This window comes from Neolamprologus brichardi, chromosome 11 (assembly GCF_056152115.1).
Source record: "Neolamprologus brichardi isolate AB-2024 chromosome 11, ASM5615211v1, whole genome shotgun sequence".
Taxonomy (NCBI): domain Eukaryota; kingdom Metazoa; phylum Chordata; class Actinopteri; order Cichliformes; family Cichlidae; genus Neolamprologus; species Neolamprologus brichardi.
The window spans coordinates 23,678,206-23,697,118 of record NC_142114.1 but is presented as its reverse complement, the minus strand read 5'-3'; the positions used below and the strand labels follow the sequence as shown (position 1 = coordinate 23,697,118).

At 38.8% G+C, this 18,913-nt stretch overlaps 1 protein-coding gene across 3 annotated transcripts in view; it reads right to left on the bottom strand.

Annotated features, from left to right (window-relative positions):
- bcan (brevican) overlaps window positions 1–18,403 on the bottom strand; it is a 32,577-nt gene extending 14,174 nt beyond the window's left edge. The window contains exons 1-3 of one of the 3 annotated variants that reach the window (XM_087848392.1): window positions 18,185–18,403; window positions 6,964–7,046; window positions 3,692–4,099 (exon numbers count right to left, since the gene is read on the bottom strand). In XM_087848392.1, the coding sequence (XP_087704518.1) occupies window positions 3,692–4,099; window positions 6,964–7,046; window positions 18,185–18,189 (496 nt within the window). In that variant the 5' untranslated portion in view covers window positions 18,190–18,403. Of the gene's footprint in view, window positions 1–3,691; window positions 4,100–6,963; window positions 7,145–18,184 lie in introns of those variants that run through there. The other 2 variants (XM_087848393.1, XM_087848391.1) reach the window with 2 other exon arrangements.
- Between the last annotated feature and the right edge of the window lie 510 nt (window positions 18,404–18,913).

Below are 18,913 nucleotides of genomic sequence, written 5' to 3'. Positions count from 1 at the left end.
AATGTTCACGTTGTCTTCCCAACAGTTTCACTAACATCTACACTGGATGGCCAGGAAGCGTCTTCTCGGGCGCTGATAATTAGCATCTGTCTTGTGTCAGTGACGTAAAAGACGGATTTAATGCGACATGACCGTTCAAACAGCAGTAGCTTTCTAAAACATCGGATATGTATCGGATTCAGTACCACATACGAAAGTGACCCAGATCGGATTTGAAAATATCGGATTTGTGCCGTTCACACTGTCATACCATGATCGGATTTGGGTCGCATAGGGTCAAAAAAATCGGATTTGATGCGCTTTCGCCTGCAGTGTGAACGTATACACCATTGAGCCTGCTCTTGAAAAACAGACATAGGTGTAACATCGTCTGTGAAGCTGGATTTAAGAAATAAGTGCTTAAAGTTTTAAAAACATGTTTACCACCATCTTGTGTCTGTGAGTGTGTCATGACATCATGTGTTTGGTTGGTTGCGGCTAACAGACTTAGTTTAAGCTAAATAGTGATAGAATCAATAACTCAGTGGAAAACAAGGACTAATGTAAGTCTATTAGCCGCAGCCAACCATTCAACCACATGACATCACGTCCCCTACTGACAGAAGACAGCGGTAAACTTTGGCTTCAAGGACTTATCCAGCTTTAATCCGGCATTACATCTATGTCGGTTTTTGAGAGCAGGGCTCAGTGGTGTATATTAGCCTTTATATGTGTAGTGTTTCATGTCCCCTTTAAATTAATTAAATGGAATCTGAAATTAATTCCTTTCTTCTGTTAACTATAAGAAGAAGTTGGTTTATTTCCTTAAATTTACATCCCAACAGCCCAAACTTATTGTGACCTTAGTGAGCAATACAATGGAATTCTTGTCATTATTTAATGCAAACTTCGTGAAAGCAGCATTCAGAGCCTGATATATTGGCTCACAAATTACTGTGGTCAGAATATCCATATTGTATTGCTTTGAGAGGGCAAAGTCATTCATCACACATGCTGAAACTGTGCATACTATTGATACAGAAAGAGGAGAGAAACAGCAGCTTTTCTTCTGTTCTTTAGGGAACGGTTGACCTTATTCCTTTTCATCGTATTGACTGGGACACTTTTCTTTGACTCGGAGTCAAGACACACCTGACTTACACCACCGACTCACTCATGCCTGGGCAAGGCCATTTCACTATTTTACTAAGTCATTGTGACATTATTGCTTGTGGAATAACTACATGATGTGGTTCGCTCTGTTTATTTTAGTACAAAAGGTGGCACTCATTGCTTTCTTGTCTGTGTAAAAAGGTTGTGCTTTGAAAAGCATCACGCACAGCAAAATGCACTAAAAAGACATTGAAGGAGATTTTGCCATTCATCTAAAAGAATGTTGATATTTATTTGAAAAGGGAAGGTGAAAAACTCTCAGGTCGCTGTCAAAGTCAAACTCCACTACAGGCCCGTTAAATAAACTCCCCGTGCACAGATTTCTTGATAACAGCTAGATATAAACTCCAAATCTGCTAAACTTTCACCTCTGAACCAAAGCTAACCTGATTCTGGCCTTAAATGATTGGAATTATGTTGAATTCAATCGTTCCCTGTAGTGTTTCAGACTAAAGACCAGATTTAGCCCAGAAAACAACATTCATGGACAAGTGATGCTGGGGGTATATCTGTGTAGTATCTATCATCATACTGTTAACAGTAGGAAGATTTCACAGCTAAACAGATAAAAACAGATGTTTTAAATCTCAAGTAGCAAAACCTTGACTCCATATACAGTGGGGCAAAAAAGTATTTAGTCAGCCACCGATTGTGCAAGTTCCCCCACTTAAAATGATGACAGAGGTCAGTAATTTGCACCAGAGGTACACTTCAACTGTGAGAGACAGAATGTAAAAAAAAAATCCATGAATTCACATGGTAGGATTTGTAAAGAATTTATTCGTAAATCAGGGTGGAAAATAAGTATTTGGTCAATAACAAAAATACAACTCAATACTTTGTAACATAACTTTTGTTGGCAATAACAGAGGTCAAACGTTTACTATAGGTCTTTACCAGGTTTGCACACACAGTAGCTGGTATTTTGGCCCATTCCTCCATGCAGATCTTCTCAAGAGCAGTGATCTTTTGGCGCTGTCGCCGAGCAACACGGACTTTCAACTCCCGCCACAGATTTTCTATGGGGTTGAGGTCTGGAGACTGGCTAGGCCACTCCAGGACTTTCAAATGCTTCTTACGGAGCCACTCCTTTGTTGCCCGGGCGGTGTGTTTTGGATCATTGTCATGTTGGAAGACCCAGCCTCGTTTCATCTTCAAAGTTCTCACTGATGGAAGGAGGTTTTGGCTCAAAATCTCACGATACTTGGCCCCATTCATTCTGTCCTTAACACGGATCAGTCGTCCTGTCCCCTTGGCAGAAAAACAGCCCCATAGCATGATGTTTCCACCCCCATGCTTCACAGTAGGTATGGTGTTCTTGGGATGCAACTCAGTATTCTTCTTCCTCCAAACACGACGAGTTGAGTTTATACCAAAAAGTTCTACTTTGGTTTCATCTGACCACATGACATTCTCCCAATCCTCTGCTGTATCATCCATGTGCTCTCTGGCAAACTTCAGACGGGCCTGGACATGCACTGGCTTCAGCAGCGGAACACGTCTGGCACTGCGGGATTTGATTCCCTGCCGTTGTAGTGTGTTACTGATGGTGACCTTTGTTACTTTGGTCCCAGCTCTCTGCAGGTCATTCACCAGGTCCCCCCGTGTGGTTCTGGGATCTTTGCTCACCGTTCTCATGATCATTTTGACCCCACGGGATGAGATCTTGCGTGGAGCCCCAGATCGAGGGAGATTATCAGTGGTCTTGTATGTCTTCCATTTTCTGATGATTGCTCCCACAGTTGATTTTTTCACACCAAGCTGCTTGCCTATTGTAGATTCACTCTTCCCAGTCTGGTGCAGGTCTACAATTCTTTTCCTGTTGTCCTTCGAAAGCTCTTTGGTCTTGGCCATGGCGGAGTTTGGAGTCTGACTGGTTGAGGCTGTGGACAGGTGTCTTTTATACAGATGATGAGGTCAAACAGGTGCCATTCATACAGGTAACGAGTGGGGGACAGAAAAGCTTCTTACAGAAGACGTTACAGGTCTGTGAGAGCCAGGGATTTTCCTTGTTTGAGGTGACCAAATACTTATTTTCCACCCTGATTTACGAATAAATTCTTTACAAATCCTACCATGTGAATTCATGGATTTTTTTTTCACATTCTGTCTCTCACAGTTGAAGTGTACCTCTGGTGCAAATTACTGACCTCTGTCATCATTTTAAGTGGGGGAACTTGCACAATCGGTGGCTGACTAAATACTTTTTTGCCCCACTGTAAATATTTTTCTCTTTAACCATCAGATGTGTAAATAAGTCTGTTTCTAACAGATTCATGACTTTCATTGATAGAAATTACATTTGCGTGTTATTCACTGTGTGAAAGCAGCTAAGAGTAAAGTAGAAGGAACAGTATATTTCTAAAACGATTCCGAACACACTGCAGGTTCATGGTATTTGGTCCATGGCCATTAATTCATAAATAATTTAAGTGTAGCTTAATTTTAAAAGAGAAATTCTTAGTATGCTCATTTATTGACCACATTATATTATGTTGCTGACTGACAGTCTGATAAAAAATATATATACATGTCTCACCTTTGACCTTGACCTGCACAACATCATTAGCATCCTCGAGACCTTGCTGCACCTCACAGCGGTAAAAACCAGTGTCGTTCTGCCTCACGCTCTCAAGACGCAGGGTGAGGTCAGCGGGGGAGTAGGCATAGTTGAACAGAGAGGCCCGTTCCTTGTAGGCCTCACTGACCCTCACTCTGTCACCACGGGCCACCAGGATCTCTGTCTCCATGCCATGATTCAGGATACTCCATTTAATCCGGGGGACAGACAGCACAGCGTGGCGACCATTGGTAGAGGGGGATGGCGGAGGGTGTGCCAGAGACACCAGGCAGGGTAAAGTCAGAGAGCCACCGAGCACCGCAAACACAGGTTGGGTGGCGGGGATGGTTACATGGAGAAGCTTCGAATCATCTGAGAAGAGGCAAGCTTTAAAGTAACAAGCGACCTTTTGTAATGCACTCTAATTTTTTATAAGAATCAGTTGAGAAGGTCAAGACCACTGTCATGTTTGTGTGTTAAGCACAGACACAGAGTCGGAGCAGCTTTAGAACTCCCAGTTTGTCCCTTGTTGCCTGCAACAAAGAAAAACTGACTGACTGGGTTGCCTGCATCTCAGTCTTTTCCCAGCATTTCTTCCATCACCGCTGTATGTCTTCCTTTATTACATCCATGAATCTTCATTATCCTTTGCACATATCCAAACCCTCACAACCATGCCTTTCTAACTTTCTCTCTAAAATGCTCAACCTGAGATGCCCCTTATATATATATTCATATCTGGTCACTGTGCAACTCTGCTACCTTTAGCTTTACCTCCTGTCTTTTTGCTACCATATCCAAACTATGCATCATAGTGTAGGTCTCACTGCCATCTTCTAAACTGCCCTTTTCACACTTGCTGCTATCCTTCTGTCACATATCACCCTTGACACACTCTCTTCTTCACTTCTTTTATGCACCGGCTGACCCCAGGCATATTCACCTTCACTACCACAATCTTTGCATTATCTACCACTGAAGCAGTAGAGAGCAGTGATGCGGCTGTAGTGTACACATTTCAAGGTGGATTCGGGGTAAAATGAAACTAGGCGTAGGGTGACCTTGGACGTGAAGAAGAGGTAGTGAGTGAAGGTAGATCCAAGGATGAAATAGTGGAAGTTGAAGAAGGAAGAATGTTGCAGGGAATTCAAGGAGGAAGAAATTAGGTGATATGGTAGAGTTACCAGATGCATGATGAAGGAAGCTGCCAAGAAGGTGTTTTGTATATCCTATGGACAAAGGAAAGTGGATAAGGAGACTTGGTGATGGAATGAGAAAGTACAGATAAGAATTGAATGGAAGATTTTGGCAAAGAAAAAGTAGGATAGTGAAGGAGTAATTTGAGGCTGTGGTTTACAGCAAATAGAGAGGTGGTAAAAAAATGAAAAAGACTTATAGTGATTTGTATGTGAGGCTGGAGACTAAGGAAGGAGAAAGAGACTTGCAGCATTTGGCTAGATAGAAAGACTGAACTTGAAAGGATGTGCCGGAGGTTAGGATGATTAAAGATATATGTGGTAACATACTAACAAGTGAAGAGAGTGTATTGAGAGTGTTGAAGAAGTAGTTTGAGGAACTGAGGAATGAAAATGAGAGAGAGAATAAGACAGATGGAAAAAACGGTTCCTACGAAGCAAGTGAGGGCAGCTTCGGAGAGGTTGAAGACTAGGAATGTGATTTGTCCAGAGGACATGCCTGTGGTGGTGTGGAGATGTCTTGGAGAGAGGGTAGTGGACTTTTAAACCAGATTTCTGAACACAAATTTGGAGAGTGAGAGGAGGAGTGGAGAAGTGAACTGGTACAGATTTTCAAGGACAGGGGTGATGTACAGCACTGTAATAACTACAGATGGGATAAAGTTGATGAGCCATATCATGCAGATATATGACAGAGGTGTTAAAGCTAGGTTAAGGAGAGAGGTGACGATCAGTGAGCGGTAATATGGCTTCATGCATTACAGATGTGATGTTTGCTTTGACAGGAGCTGCGCTGTTTTTTTGTGTATCTAGAGAAAGCATATGATTGGGTGCCAAGAGGGGAACTGTGGTATTGTGTGAGGAAGTTAGAAGTGACAGAAAAGTATTTGAGGTTGGTGCAGGACATGTATGAGGATGGTGAGACAGTGCTGAGGTGTGTGATAGGAGTGACAGATGAATTTCAGGTTGGCACGAGATTACATCAGAAATTGTCTCCGAGCCTTTTCTTCTTTGCGATGGTGATGGACAGGCTGACAGATGTGGGCAGGCAGGAGTCTCCGTGGACTGTGATGTTTGCGGACAATGATGTGATTCAGTCACTGGTAAGTTCAAAATCAAACTCTGGTGGGTAAAATATGAAACATGGCTGAGGTTTTAAATAACAGTGTCGGTGTCTCTGGGAGTGAAAAGCTCAGATTTTAGACTGGTCAGAATGCTCCGTTTCAGACAGTTTCTTCTACTCTTATCTGTATAAAAAAAGGATACTAATGTGTTCATTTCAGACACACAGCTTTGGCTGTGAACACGACAGTATCACCCACCTGCTGTTATGTTTGCAAAAATCACCAAAGCAGAGGAAAGTTGACTTAAAGAGAGGGAGACATTACATTTAATTCATGTTTGTCAGACAGTGGAGGAACCGAGGGTGTGCACCAAAACCCAGAAGGAAATGTGAATCACATAAAATTGCTCTAGGAGAGCCCAAGAATAAGAAAGAAATGAAACTAGAAATGAGCATAAAAGGTCAATTTTAATTAGCTACTTCTTAGGTTATTATACATACTATTCATTGATGACAATTGTGTTTTAGTAATATTATATAAATTAGGGACACACAAACATGGCTCAGCCACTTCTCTTAAACGTAGACACAATGATGTTTTAACAAAATGCTAATGTTAGCTAAATACAGTTAGAGCTTTCATCCTGATGATGGTACTAGATGAAAAGTTAAGGGATTGCCTGTTGATATACAAAATGAGCCATTTGATGACTTTTTCTTTAATTTTCTTATTCTTTTGCTGACACAACAAAAGAGCTACATTTACATAGCGGTATCAAGTAACCTTGATTTTTAGCTGGAACACTCAGATACCTTTGAGCATGGCTTCCACAGGGTGCATGTCAGCAAAAACAATAAATGACATCAAATGATTAAAGAGGACCCTACTGCCCTAAAATGGTAGAGGTCAGGTGTGATTTAATGAAGCTGTGGATGTCAGTAGTGGATGGCAGTGGTGAAAGTGACGGAGATAGAGAGGGAGAGGTGCATACCAGGCTCATGGAGGGAAGTAGAGGGCGATAGCAGGACAAAGAAACAGATGGCGCACAGCAGCGCACGCAGAGGCGCATCCAGCCTGTGGGTAAAAGACAAGAAAGGAGACAGAGGGGCATGATGTGCGAACCTGAATATGACAAGGAGTTCTCCAGTTTGAACAACATGTCTTTTAGGCATACTACTTCCTAATGCCCTATCTTCACTTTCAGTTATAGTACCCAGTGCATTAAATTTAAATCTCTTTTCATCAAACAAACAAACCAAAAATTCTAATTAAATTAAAAAAAATAAATGATGAGTTGAAGTGCGAAAGAAGCAAAGGTTCTGACAATATTGTGAATTAATCTAATGTTTTACATGTTATCATTTGTTTCTCATTTTTTGTCCAAAACCTGTTAAAATACATCACTGAGCCTTCCCAGGTGACTGTATGCCAAATACTCAGCGGAGCACCAAAACAAAACACTATAAATAGTATGTAAGTGCTTTCTAAAAACGTAAATGTAAAAAAAAAAAAAGCTAATATGCTTTAAAGAGGGAGTAGAGAGTTGATACCTAGAAGACTGTAGGTTTTAGCCTTGTGAAGGATTTTGACAGAAGCGCCAAAAAAATAAAACAACAGTAAAAACAGATAACTCTTCTCTCTGGATGATGTAACATTCAGAGCTACTTAGGTGCTTGCATGTCTTTGGTAACTTCACTTTCACAAGCCGATGAAAAGCTTTTTTTAAACATTGACACTTTTTCAGTTTTCTTTTTTGTTTCTATTTTGTTTGTTGTTAGGTTTTTATTTGTTACTAAAAATGACAACTGCAGTTACCCGTTTTTGAAAGGGTCAAACTCTTTTGATGTCAGCCGCTGAAATGCAGCTTTTAAAGAACTACAAAACAGCGTGAACTTGACTTCTTGTGCCAATGATGCAGCCTCACTAAAAAACTTGAAGGCAACTTTTTAGAGTGCACTACTTTTATCCTTTTTTAAGCATTCTTGGTTCATGACATTGTAGACAGCTGCAGCTGCTGTTCCACAACACCTGACAGCAAGTATCTGCAAATATGAGTGTCCCACTAAGGAGAGAATAAAAAAGACACGCACTGATTTGAGAGATTCATCAAACTCAAAGCAGATGGGTAGTGACACCTGCTTTCATATCATGTTTAAACTGTCTAATAAAGCCAGTGATCAGATAACATGAGCATCTTTGCAGGAAAAAATGAGAGAATGATGAGTGTAGCCATCAAAAGTAATGCTGATACAACCACAAAAGATACAATTTAGAACACTGCAGATAGGAAACACAAATGACTTTTTATAATATTATTATAATAACACCTTCAAGAATAAACTAAAAGCCACGAGAGGCTAAGACTGGGCCTGCATACTTCAGTGATGCATTCTCCAAGAATAATGATTCACTGAGATAGAACAGCTTCAGCTGTTTCATCTGATTGACTTTTAGTTAATGATTTCCAGCTTTTTTCATTACTTTAGCTAGCCAGATTCATTGTGTTTATAACTAATAGTTTTATTTGTTTACTCTAAGAAAATGATTTTCAGCTGTCAGCCATGCATTTAGTGAAGTGCTTCAACCATTTTTTACAATTTCTCACTACATTTTCTATTGACTATGTGGGAAAAAGAATCATGCTATTTGTGGATAGAATCAGAAAATACAGAAAAACAGAACAAATTTATTAATTATTTAGCTCATGATATTCATGGGAAACTACACCCAGGTGTTCTGAGAAAAAAAAACCTTGAGTCATGATGAATAATATTAAAACAAGTTGTGCAGATTAATTTTTTATATAAATTAATTATGAACAAGTTTGTTCGTGACCGGCTGTCACAATCAAATATTTTCATCAGCACTGTTGTTTGTGTTACTAATTTTTAGTTATATTGGGTAAATATTTTGAACTTGTATGTGTGGGAGTGTGTTTGTACAATTATCATTCTTATTCTTAGTTTGAGCTTGATGTTAGTTTAGTCTTCAAATTACAATTACAGTGGCAACCTTCTCACAACCCTTTCGAGGCCTGTTTGAGAGTTAAAACTTGGTTTTAGGGTTAAGGTTAGGATCAATTTTTTACAGACTTTTTTTCAAGTCACAGTTAGACTGTTAGTTGTGATAGTTAAGGTTATTTTAAGGGTCTATGCAATGTATTATGTGAATGAATGTTCCCATAAAGCTAGCTTTTCAAACATACCCGGGTGTTTTCGCTTTTGTGTGTGAGTCTGAGTGTGTGTGTAGGAGACAGAGAGAAGGACTGCCTGTGTGTCCTTGGAGCTTTGTGGCTGCTGTGAGTCAGACTTCAGGAGCTGTGGAGTGTGAGCTGAATTCTGATTTCTAGAAAACTCCCCGGAGGGTCAGACTGAAACCCAACCTCCAGCTTAACTAGATTTACCATTATTAGCACCCGTGTTACCCTGAGCATATTGTCTTTTGCTTTTGGTGTCCTGTTTTCCTTTGTTGTATTTTTGGTAGTCCTAAGGGTATGATACACCATTTTATGTTATCTCCTTTCTGCTTTTTCTTCACAATGGCAGCTAACAAACAAAGTGTGAAAGGCTTTTATCCAAGAGGAAAAGGCCTTTATATTACGAAGAGTTGCAAACAGGCTGCCGAGCTATAATATTACATTCTTTTCTCAAGAACTCTTCATGCAAGTTAAGACCAAAACTCAGTCAGTTATTGATTATACTTTAATTTCTACTGTAACAGCTTGTGGCCTTAGGACTTGAAATAGTCTTATAATCCATTTTTTAGTAAAGAAAAACCTTCATGAGTTTGTAATTTATTTCTAAAGCTACGTTGAGAAGAAAAAGCAACAATTAAATTCAAAACCTCTTCTATTTCTTTTTTTTTTAGTTAGAATTATCAACAGATGGCAGATTATTGGCCAGATGATTCAACCACAACCAAGCAAAAACCGAGCAGGTCACTCCTTCCCACAGGGGACAAAACCTGACATCACTTCGCCGGCGGGTCTGCATTAACGAGAGGTTCGACAGGAGGAAATAAATGAGGCTGAATGAGAGTAAATGGTTCATTCAGACTCTTAGATCTTTTATGCAAGCTCTTTTTACAAGTTGCCTGTGGAGAGGAGAAGAAGCTGGACTGTCTGTCTGCCTTAGCTGAAGATGAATATGCAACTCTGGAATCAGACAGTTGTGTCAGTGAACGTTTTCTTTTGACTGAAAGGAGTATTAAACACGTGATGACGAGAGAAACTGAAGTTTGTTTTATAGTCTCAGCAGGGACAGACTTCTAATCAAAACAGGATTAATAAATAATCGCTCAAAGGCTCTTATAATGGATAAATATGAAGGCTTTGAAGGCTTTGAAGGGAGAAATGCCACATGGGATAAAGCTGGCCGTTCAAATCAATTTAACAGAACAGAGATTTAGACTGACAGGTACCGATATCAACTAAACTTAAATGGGAACGGGCTAAAGAAAAGAAAAGTGAAATTCACTATACACTAAAAATTTGTCATATGAGAAAGAGTGCCCTTGAGAAACATTTACATGTTACATAAAGATTACCAAAGTACAGCTCAGCACATAAAAAGGTGTGGGTAACAAAATAAATAATTTATTAATTTAATAATTTAGACAATTCAAACAAGTTTGATTTTACATGAGTACTTTTATTTTATGCAACTTAATATTTTACCCCAGAATTTACACAGTCCCTTCAACTGCTTTTGTTTAGCGTACATCATCACTATAAAAGAGGGTCTCCAACAGCTGCTCCTCAAGAAATCCCATCTGTCGCTGGCATCAGCATTGAAGCCTGGGCTGGCTTCAGTGTCGATGCCAATTACGAAGCACGATACTCAGTTCTGTCTATTCTATTGCACCAACTATTTCACTTTTTTTACAAAAAATAAATATGTGGACTGATTGTCTGCTCAATTACCAGCTATAATCTTAAAAGGTTTAAACATAGTTGCAAATGAAATGCTGATGTCTGACACTTTTTAGTCAATTAGCTTATTTGACTGGCTGACTTCAATATCTCCTGGCCAAATAGATAGAACTCAATTCTGTCAATGGGAATTTTGCATATGTAATATTACTAAGTGTTACTGTTAAAGAGTTCACACATTTGATGAGCAAAGTAACCAAAAGCAAAACACTTTGCATGACACACTAAGGCTGTCAAAAGCAAATGCATTTCCAATTTCACCCACAATCTTACTGGTTGCTGTTTTTTTATATATATATATAACTGGGATGTCAACAGCTCATCTACAAAACTGGGATTTATTAAATGAGCACAACACCAGCTAGCTTGACTTGCTGATAAAATCTGAGATGCGAGAGCTTTAGATGTCTCACATAGAGTATCAATGAATAAAAAGCAGCATACAAATATGAAAATATTGTAAAAAGAAAAAAAAGAAGAAGCAGTGGATATAGTCACGCAAAGAGATATTTTATTAAGATCATTTCAAATTCTAACATTAATAACTTCTATAATAGTTGAACAAGCTTGAATAAATAAGACAGTAATTGCGTCTTCCATGCTCATTTTATTCATCTTCAGGTCACACTGATGTGAAACTTTCTGCAAACTATCAGCTATCTGTCTCCCTCACTTGATAATTCAGCTCCTCTGTGGGCGTAGCCTCCCACCATGACCACATTTCCACAGGGCATGAAGTTTATAGAGACACACAGAGTGAAGGAGAAATAACAAGAGAGAGAGAGCTCTTTTTTGCCAGGCAATGGATGCATTCTGGTCAACAACAGAAGTGCAAAGTCAGGCATCACAAGTGACTGAATAGTCAGTGACTTCACCTTAAGGGAAATGCAGTGAGGGCCAAGAGAGAGGATGTTTGACCGCTAAGTATGCCAGGAAAGGTCATTTGAGGCTGGAAGGGAGGAAGGAGGTAGAGGGGGTGAACTACATTCTTAAGGACTGCACCAGCTTTGTGAGAGTTTGGCCCATTTGTCACTTTACCCAGGATGTGATGAGAGGGCTGATGCAGCACACATGCTGACATTTCTGTAAACGGGTTGACTGCATTACTGCATTTTTAGAGCATCAACCACAGTCAAGTTGTGACAAAGTGGAGGAGCAGTTGCAATGCTCTCCATTTGTCCCATATGTGTTTACCTTTTTTTTTGCACATTGTACACATTATTCTGTTTCTATGTATTTGCTATGATTTTCTATTTGTCAAGTAACATTGCTTCACTCACTATCCCGGGTTTGTTTGTGTAAGCGTTTTGTTGCCGGCAAATCAAACATTCTGCAAATTAAGGCAAATACTCAGTTACATGTTTCTTTATATTTTATTATGTTACAGATTAAGTCATTTGTTCATACTTACTTTGTCTTTTCAGTATTCATGAGGGTCAGGTGTGGGGAAACGCCCGCCTAGCATTTCCTCATTTTAAAGTCCTGATGATGTCACATAAGACATCAGTAGGTCAAACCAAGTGGAGGGGTTTCTTTTTCCATAGAGATGCTTCCTTTTGTTGGTGTTAAGGTGTAAAGGGATTTGTTGAATGTTTTTCCTTTCGTTAATACTAGGGCTGCCACGATTAGTCGACTAGTCACGATTACGTCGACTATCAAAGTCGTCGACGACTGATTTAATAGTCGACGCGTCGTTTGAAGCTTTGTAAGATCACAAAAGATGCAGGAATAAGTAGTAGGATTTAAGAGTGTAATAACGGACTGAAACAGAAGATGGCAGCACTGCATGTACAAGGATGCCAGCTGCCGTTAAACCCCAAAGAAGAAGTAGCTCTGTCCCAGAATTCATAGCGCGGCCCAGCTCAGTTTCCAACAATGGCGGCAGCTAGTTCGTTTTAATATTACTCTTATTATTCTTTCTGGGTCACAAAATAAACGTTTAACATATTTTTAGGTGAGAATGTAGCTGTGTAAACCTCAAATATCTGCTCAGTTTATCAAGACGCCACATATTTTCAAAAGCGCTCTGACGTTTTCGGAGACATCTGTTACCCACTAGCTCGATAGCTAGCCGGGGGCAAGGCTCACTAGAGCCCGTGAGAACACCGGACTCTGGCAAATCGTTTTCAAACCCACCGCTGTCTTTCGCTACTCAGGTTAAACATATATAAGTCGCTTAGATAACTTAAAAATGTTATTGTTTGGCCTTTTTTAGTATTTTATTTGTTCCTGAGTAAATCAGTTTGGCTGAGATTAAAGTTATAGTTTTTGCACAGCTGAATAAACGTCAAGCAGACAACTGATTATCAGAAGTGTGAGATGCTCGAGAATATACTCCGGTGTCCCGTTATATTTTAGATAGCAAGGAGTTTATTAAACTTCACCAAAACAATCTGCAAATTTCATTAAAATTTAATAAACTATCATCTTGTCTTTATTTTTAGTTAGCACATACCTTAAAAACTTAAAGCTGTAAGCTAATGATAGTTATATAAGAGCAGATGCTGCTGGTGCAATAAGCTGTATGCTGTACATCCAATGGATGCATGATGTGATTAGTCGACTAATCACAAAAATAATCTGTGACTAGTCGACTATCAAAATAATCGTTTGTGGCAGCCCTAGTTAATACTGCCATTTAGTTGTGTAAATGTACATTTAGAAGTGTGTAGAGGTTTCGTGTTTTTAGATCATCTGTGTAGAGTTTGAGATCCCTCAGTTTGAATGAGTGGTACAGGCTGGGCAATTGGAGGGAAATTGATGGCCCTATTTAAAGCCAGTCTCTACCAGATGCAGCAGAGAGGAGAGGTGAGCTGTGTTACCAAATCCATGGGCTGTTGAGTTTTGTTAATTGAGTTGATTTGGGGGGAAGTTTTGTTAAGTTACATATTAAATTAAGTTCACTGTAAATAAATTGCTCACCTTTGGAAACCTGAAATGTCTGCGTAGTCTGCTTCCCTACCACCTTCCTTGACGTTCGAGTCTGACTACTTCACACAAGTGTTTGCAAAAATGAAGACATTTCAGTTCTGTCATTGTGAATTTCAAAGAAAAGCTACCTTTTGAATTACACTAAGCTTAACACACTAAAGGTTTATGACAGCAGTGCTAAGTTTACAGTTTTTAAAATTATTTCACACTTTTTCACTTTTTGTAGTTTTTTTTTGTGTTAGGTCTTAGAATACTACCTCAGCTATTTGTAAATGATGTGATGCTGTTAAGTTTATCAATGCTCCAGCCTTTTACAAATAGCAGCGAGGAGAACAAGCACATCCAGGTGTAAGGCTATGATTCTCAACTGCAAAAGTGTGCATTTGGCATTTCAGGAGCATTTGTTGCTGCTTCAAATCAAGGATTTCAAGTGTCTGGGGTCTCGCTGTCAATTTACTCATTGATCTGCATGAGGGTGGGAATGGGCTATGAGATGAACTGATAATATTATGGATACGAGGGGTAAAAATTAGCTTCCAAAAGGTGTCTTAGTCTCACCCTTACAGATCGTTTTCACTTTGGAGAAAGAGTTTGTATTTCCCGAAAAGAACTGGAGGAGTTGGCTGAGGAGAGAGCGGTCTGGGCTTCTGTGCTTGGACTGCTGCCCCGGTGACCCAGATCTGTACTGGCAGTACAAAGGGAATGGATGGATTTAGCTTTCCTTAGCTCTTTCATTTACAGTAAGGAACATGCAAATCTACTTATGTTAGTTAGCATCAAAGCTGTAAGCAGAATTTACACAATAGTGAAGATCAAACTATTTTTTTCTCTTACTGAATCATATTAAAGCTGTGGTATGTGTGCTTTAGTGATCAGTAGAAGAAGCTACACTTCTGAAAGACACTAGGACCTTGAGTTGTAATACAATCAAAACCAACTTAGAGGTTGTAATTTCATGTATATATATATAATGTCTATTTTACTACTGTAAAATCTATATTTTACTACTGTATTTTTACAGCAAAAACATCATTTACAATAAAGCTGCTGTAAATTTAATTCATTGTACTGTAATTTCATTTGCAAGAATTGTATTAAAAATAAAAACATATTAAAAATTTGTTAAATTTTTTTACAGTATTTTACTGCTATCTAGCCTCCAGTAAGTTACTGCTGAACTTATGATAACCTGTTCACAGTTTGTGTACAGTTTAAAGTTACTGTCACTTTTTAAAAAAAGTATTTTCAGTATTTTCATATATATATATATATATATATATATATATATATATATATATATATATATATTTATGCTAACTGACATCAGATTTTAAAGTCATATTAGGCCAAATTAATTATGAAAAAAGAAGAAGTTTAAACAGAATTTATAAGTACTTTTATTAAAGGATTCGAAATTAATAAATGCAAAGGAACTCAGTAGCACCGAAAGCCTTTCACCACACAGTCTAAAACTGCCTCTTTTTGCTGCTGTCATTCAGATTTAAGAATGGATTCAAAAACTACTTGCCAGCCCATCATTGGTCAAACCTGACCTCCACTGTACCCCTCCATTTTCTCTAAGAAAGGACCCCCACAGTAAACTCCTGTCGCCCCTCGGCAGATCCTCACTACCCTATCCCACCAGTCCCACATCACACCACCTAGAATGAATCAGCCTGCCCATCTCCAGGGGCAACCTGAACACCCCCACCTCCCACCACGAATAGACACAATCTGACAGGAAGCAAGGAGTAGCCAGGGAGGGCTGGAAGCAAGAGAAACCTCAAAGAGAATAGGGGAGGCAGAAAAGAAGAAAGAGGCTCCATACAGCATGACTGAGTGCTGAGAGAGATGTTAAGTTCACAGGAATGATTTGGAACAGCTCACCAGGCAGCCTCAGGCAGCAGTCATGTCTTGTTAGCTGTTAGCCGCTGACTCTGTGCGCTGGAGGGCAAAACTTTTAAAGCAGTGACAAAAGCCATAAGCTACAAGTCTCTGGGTGTTAGCTACAGCAGCCGTTAGACTTGTGTGAGTGTGTTGTAGTCTGTGTGCCACAAGCCGATTAGGCAGATCTGCTGTGAGTTTTAAGGGCTTATGCCTCAGACAGAGTGAGAAAAAACAACAGCACTGGTTTCATTATATACTTTTTGGAGGCGATAAAAACTTGGTGCTGCTTTAGAGAAGCAACACCTTTTGAAGTTATGGGAAAGGGCAGTGAACACAATGACCTGATTGCTTATGGCCCCCACAGAGAGCCAGCTGTATCATCTGTTGCTGAGAGCCCACAACTAATTGATTGAGTTAAAATTTACCCTATTGGAAAACTCCACTTGCCACATGCTTATATAGAAATTAACAGCAACATTTACATTACATTTACCATATCCACTCAAAAAATGAAAGGAAGTGATCAGATATGCACCAAGTTGTAATGCCCTTTACAATTCTAGAATTAAAAGTAAAGCTGATCCATACAAACAGATTAGCCAAGTCAAACCTTGGTCCTTACGTAAAAGTGGTTATATAAACATGGAAGGGTTGTTACATTCTCTAAAATCTATTATGTGCTGGGTTTGTACAGATGCAGTAATTCCATTTGTATAGCAGCCATTTCCTTGAGGTAATGTGTGAACATTACATGTAAAGGTCAAAAGAATAAGTTTCTTAGTGACTCCCATATGTGCAGAGCAATCTGCATATCAAATCAAAGTTGATGAGTTTCTGCAATGTTCAGAGATCAACTTGTTGGTCTTGATTTCTCTGCAACAGGTTTTCAAGAAAAGTGTGTAATATGGTCTGTGATCATGTAAGTATGTGAATCAGTATTTAATGGATTTTAACAGAAGCGCTATAAATTGTCTTTCCAGAACTCTGTTGATCTACTGAAACCTCTAAATTTAAACCGCTGGATCAGGATTCACATATAGAAGATGAATAGACAGAAGTAAAAAAGTTCACAGATTATGATACTGTACACTTTAGATGTTCAGAATTTGGAATGAGAAATAGATTCTGTATAAAGGATTGTTGGTTACACAGAATTCAAATGAAGGACTGTTTTTTTTTTATTTAGAGTTATCAAAAAGGTTTGACTTTGGAAAATGATCTTAGTAGTTTGTTAATATGTAAATTTGCCCCTAAAATAAACAGTAGATCTGCATGAGTTCTGGTGCCTTTCTTTTCCCGATTGCAAACATTCACCTAACTGCCCAAGTTTAAATCAAAGTTTTTTCCATGTGGAATAGTAATAATAATACCCTATTTGAATTCCTATATATGAGACTGACAAGAAAAGACTTTCAGTGATGCTGTCTGAACAAGTGCAAGCTGACTTATATTATAGAGAAAGGTATTTTCAATTATTATATGAATATTCAAATTAAGGACTGTATAAGTAAACAAAAGTGGAGAGCTGCAGGATAACAACCAGGTAACAATTCAAACTTTTCTCATTGAGTGTGAATGTAACCCCAAGATTCAGCACTTTACATAAATGCTGAATTTTGTATCATTTCTGATGCAGCACTGAAAATTGATGCATACACTCATACATTGTGTTGAATATATGTGACGTTTTTACAGCTAAATGAGGAGAAAACACATCTCAAACCTGAACTAATTAACTTTAAAACTGTTTCTCCAAAGAGAAAATACCAAAAAAGGAAATACATCAATCAATCAATAAATTTTTAAAACTTTATTTGTATTAAGGTATTGATTGCATGTTAATGGCACAGTTATTTCCACTGGCTTATACTTTTTTTTTCCATAATTGATTTATTTATTTACTTACTTACAGGTTATATATATTTATATATATATATTTACCAAGTGCAACATAAGGATAACAAATTTGGCTAAATATATAAGACACAAAACCCTGAAAACAAGTAATTCTGCAAGATGAGCATTTCCCCTTTGATGCCTGATGCACAATGTGCTGATTATTTTCCTTCTATTTCTAGCCTACCGCGTTAGAGTATTTTTAAATTGTGCTATCACTACTTTTTTCTTTACAACATCCGATTATTGCATCTAGCTCTGCACATGCTATCACTAAACATCTCTGGGGTAACGTTGTGATGCTGAGGTTGTTGAGTGATGCTGTTAGCGCACTACTTTGTATTACCAAGCTGTATCACTCATTGTTCGGCATTTCAAGTTTAACGATCCAAAAAATTCGTTCCATAGAAATGCAAACGGTGTTTCGAAATAAAATGCATGCGTAGCAAGGTCAGAGGCTTAAACAAATATCAAACACGGCACAAAAAGAAGTCGAAAACCTAAAAGCACGATTTTGCTTGCGCGTTTTACACTAATGAAATTTGCAAAACAGATATAAAGGACTTACTTCATGTTTAGACTTCTCGGCTTGGTTTTGCAGAAGTTAATCGGCGTCTGTTCTCGAAGAAGCCTCGGCACAGGTGCAGGTGTTTGTATCTATTTCCCGACCGAAATTCCTCCAGGAGTCTCTCACTGGTGAAGCGACTGCAGATGAGAAGTAGAGATTTTCACTCCCGTCCTTCCCCGCCACCAAAATGAGAGGAGGTGGAGAGAGGAGAAACTGGGATGTGAGCACTTTTAAAAGCCCAAGAACCCCCTCACTCCCTCCTCCTCCTCCTTCTGCTAAAGAATGAACAAATGAGGATACTTATCATCAGTATCATAAGCGGGTCGTCGCCATAGCCCATAATTTGATGCTGGAAAACTAGTTCATGCATTCATTACATCTAGGCAAGACTATTGTCATTCAGTGTTATCTTTTTCCCCTTAAAAGTTTCCTAAAAAGCCTCCAATTAATCCAAAACGCTGCAGGGAGAGTGTGAACAGGTGCAAGAAAGAGAGGTCATATTTCTTAAATACTGGCTTCTCGTCATTGGCTCCCTGCTAATTCCAGAATATATGCTAAATTTAAAATAGTTCTCCTGACATATAAAGTGAGGTCTCAACTTTTAAGACTTAAAACTTTCCTTTTGATAAAGTTTATAGTTAGGGCTCAATCGGGTGAGTTGAATCATACCTTACTTATGCGGGACTTCACGTGATACACCATGCAATTATTCATCTCTTACCTCTTTTC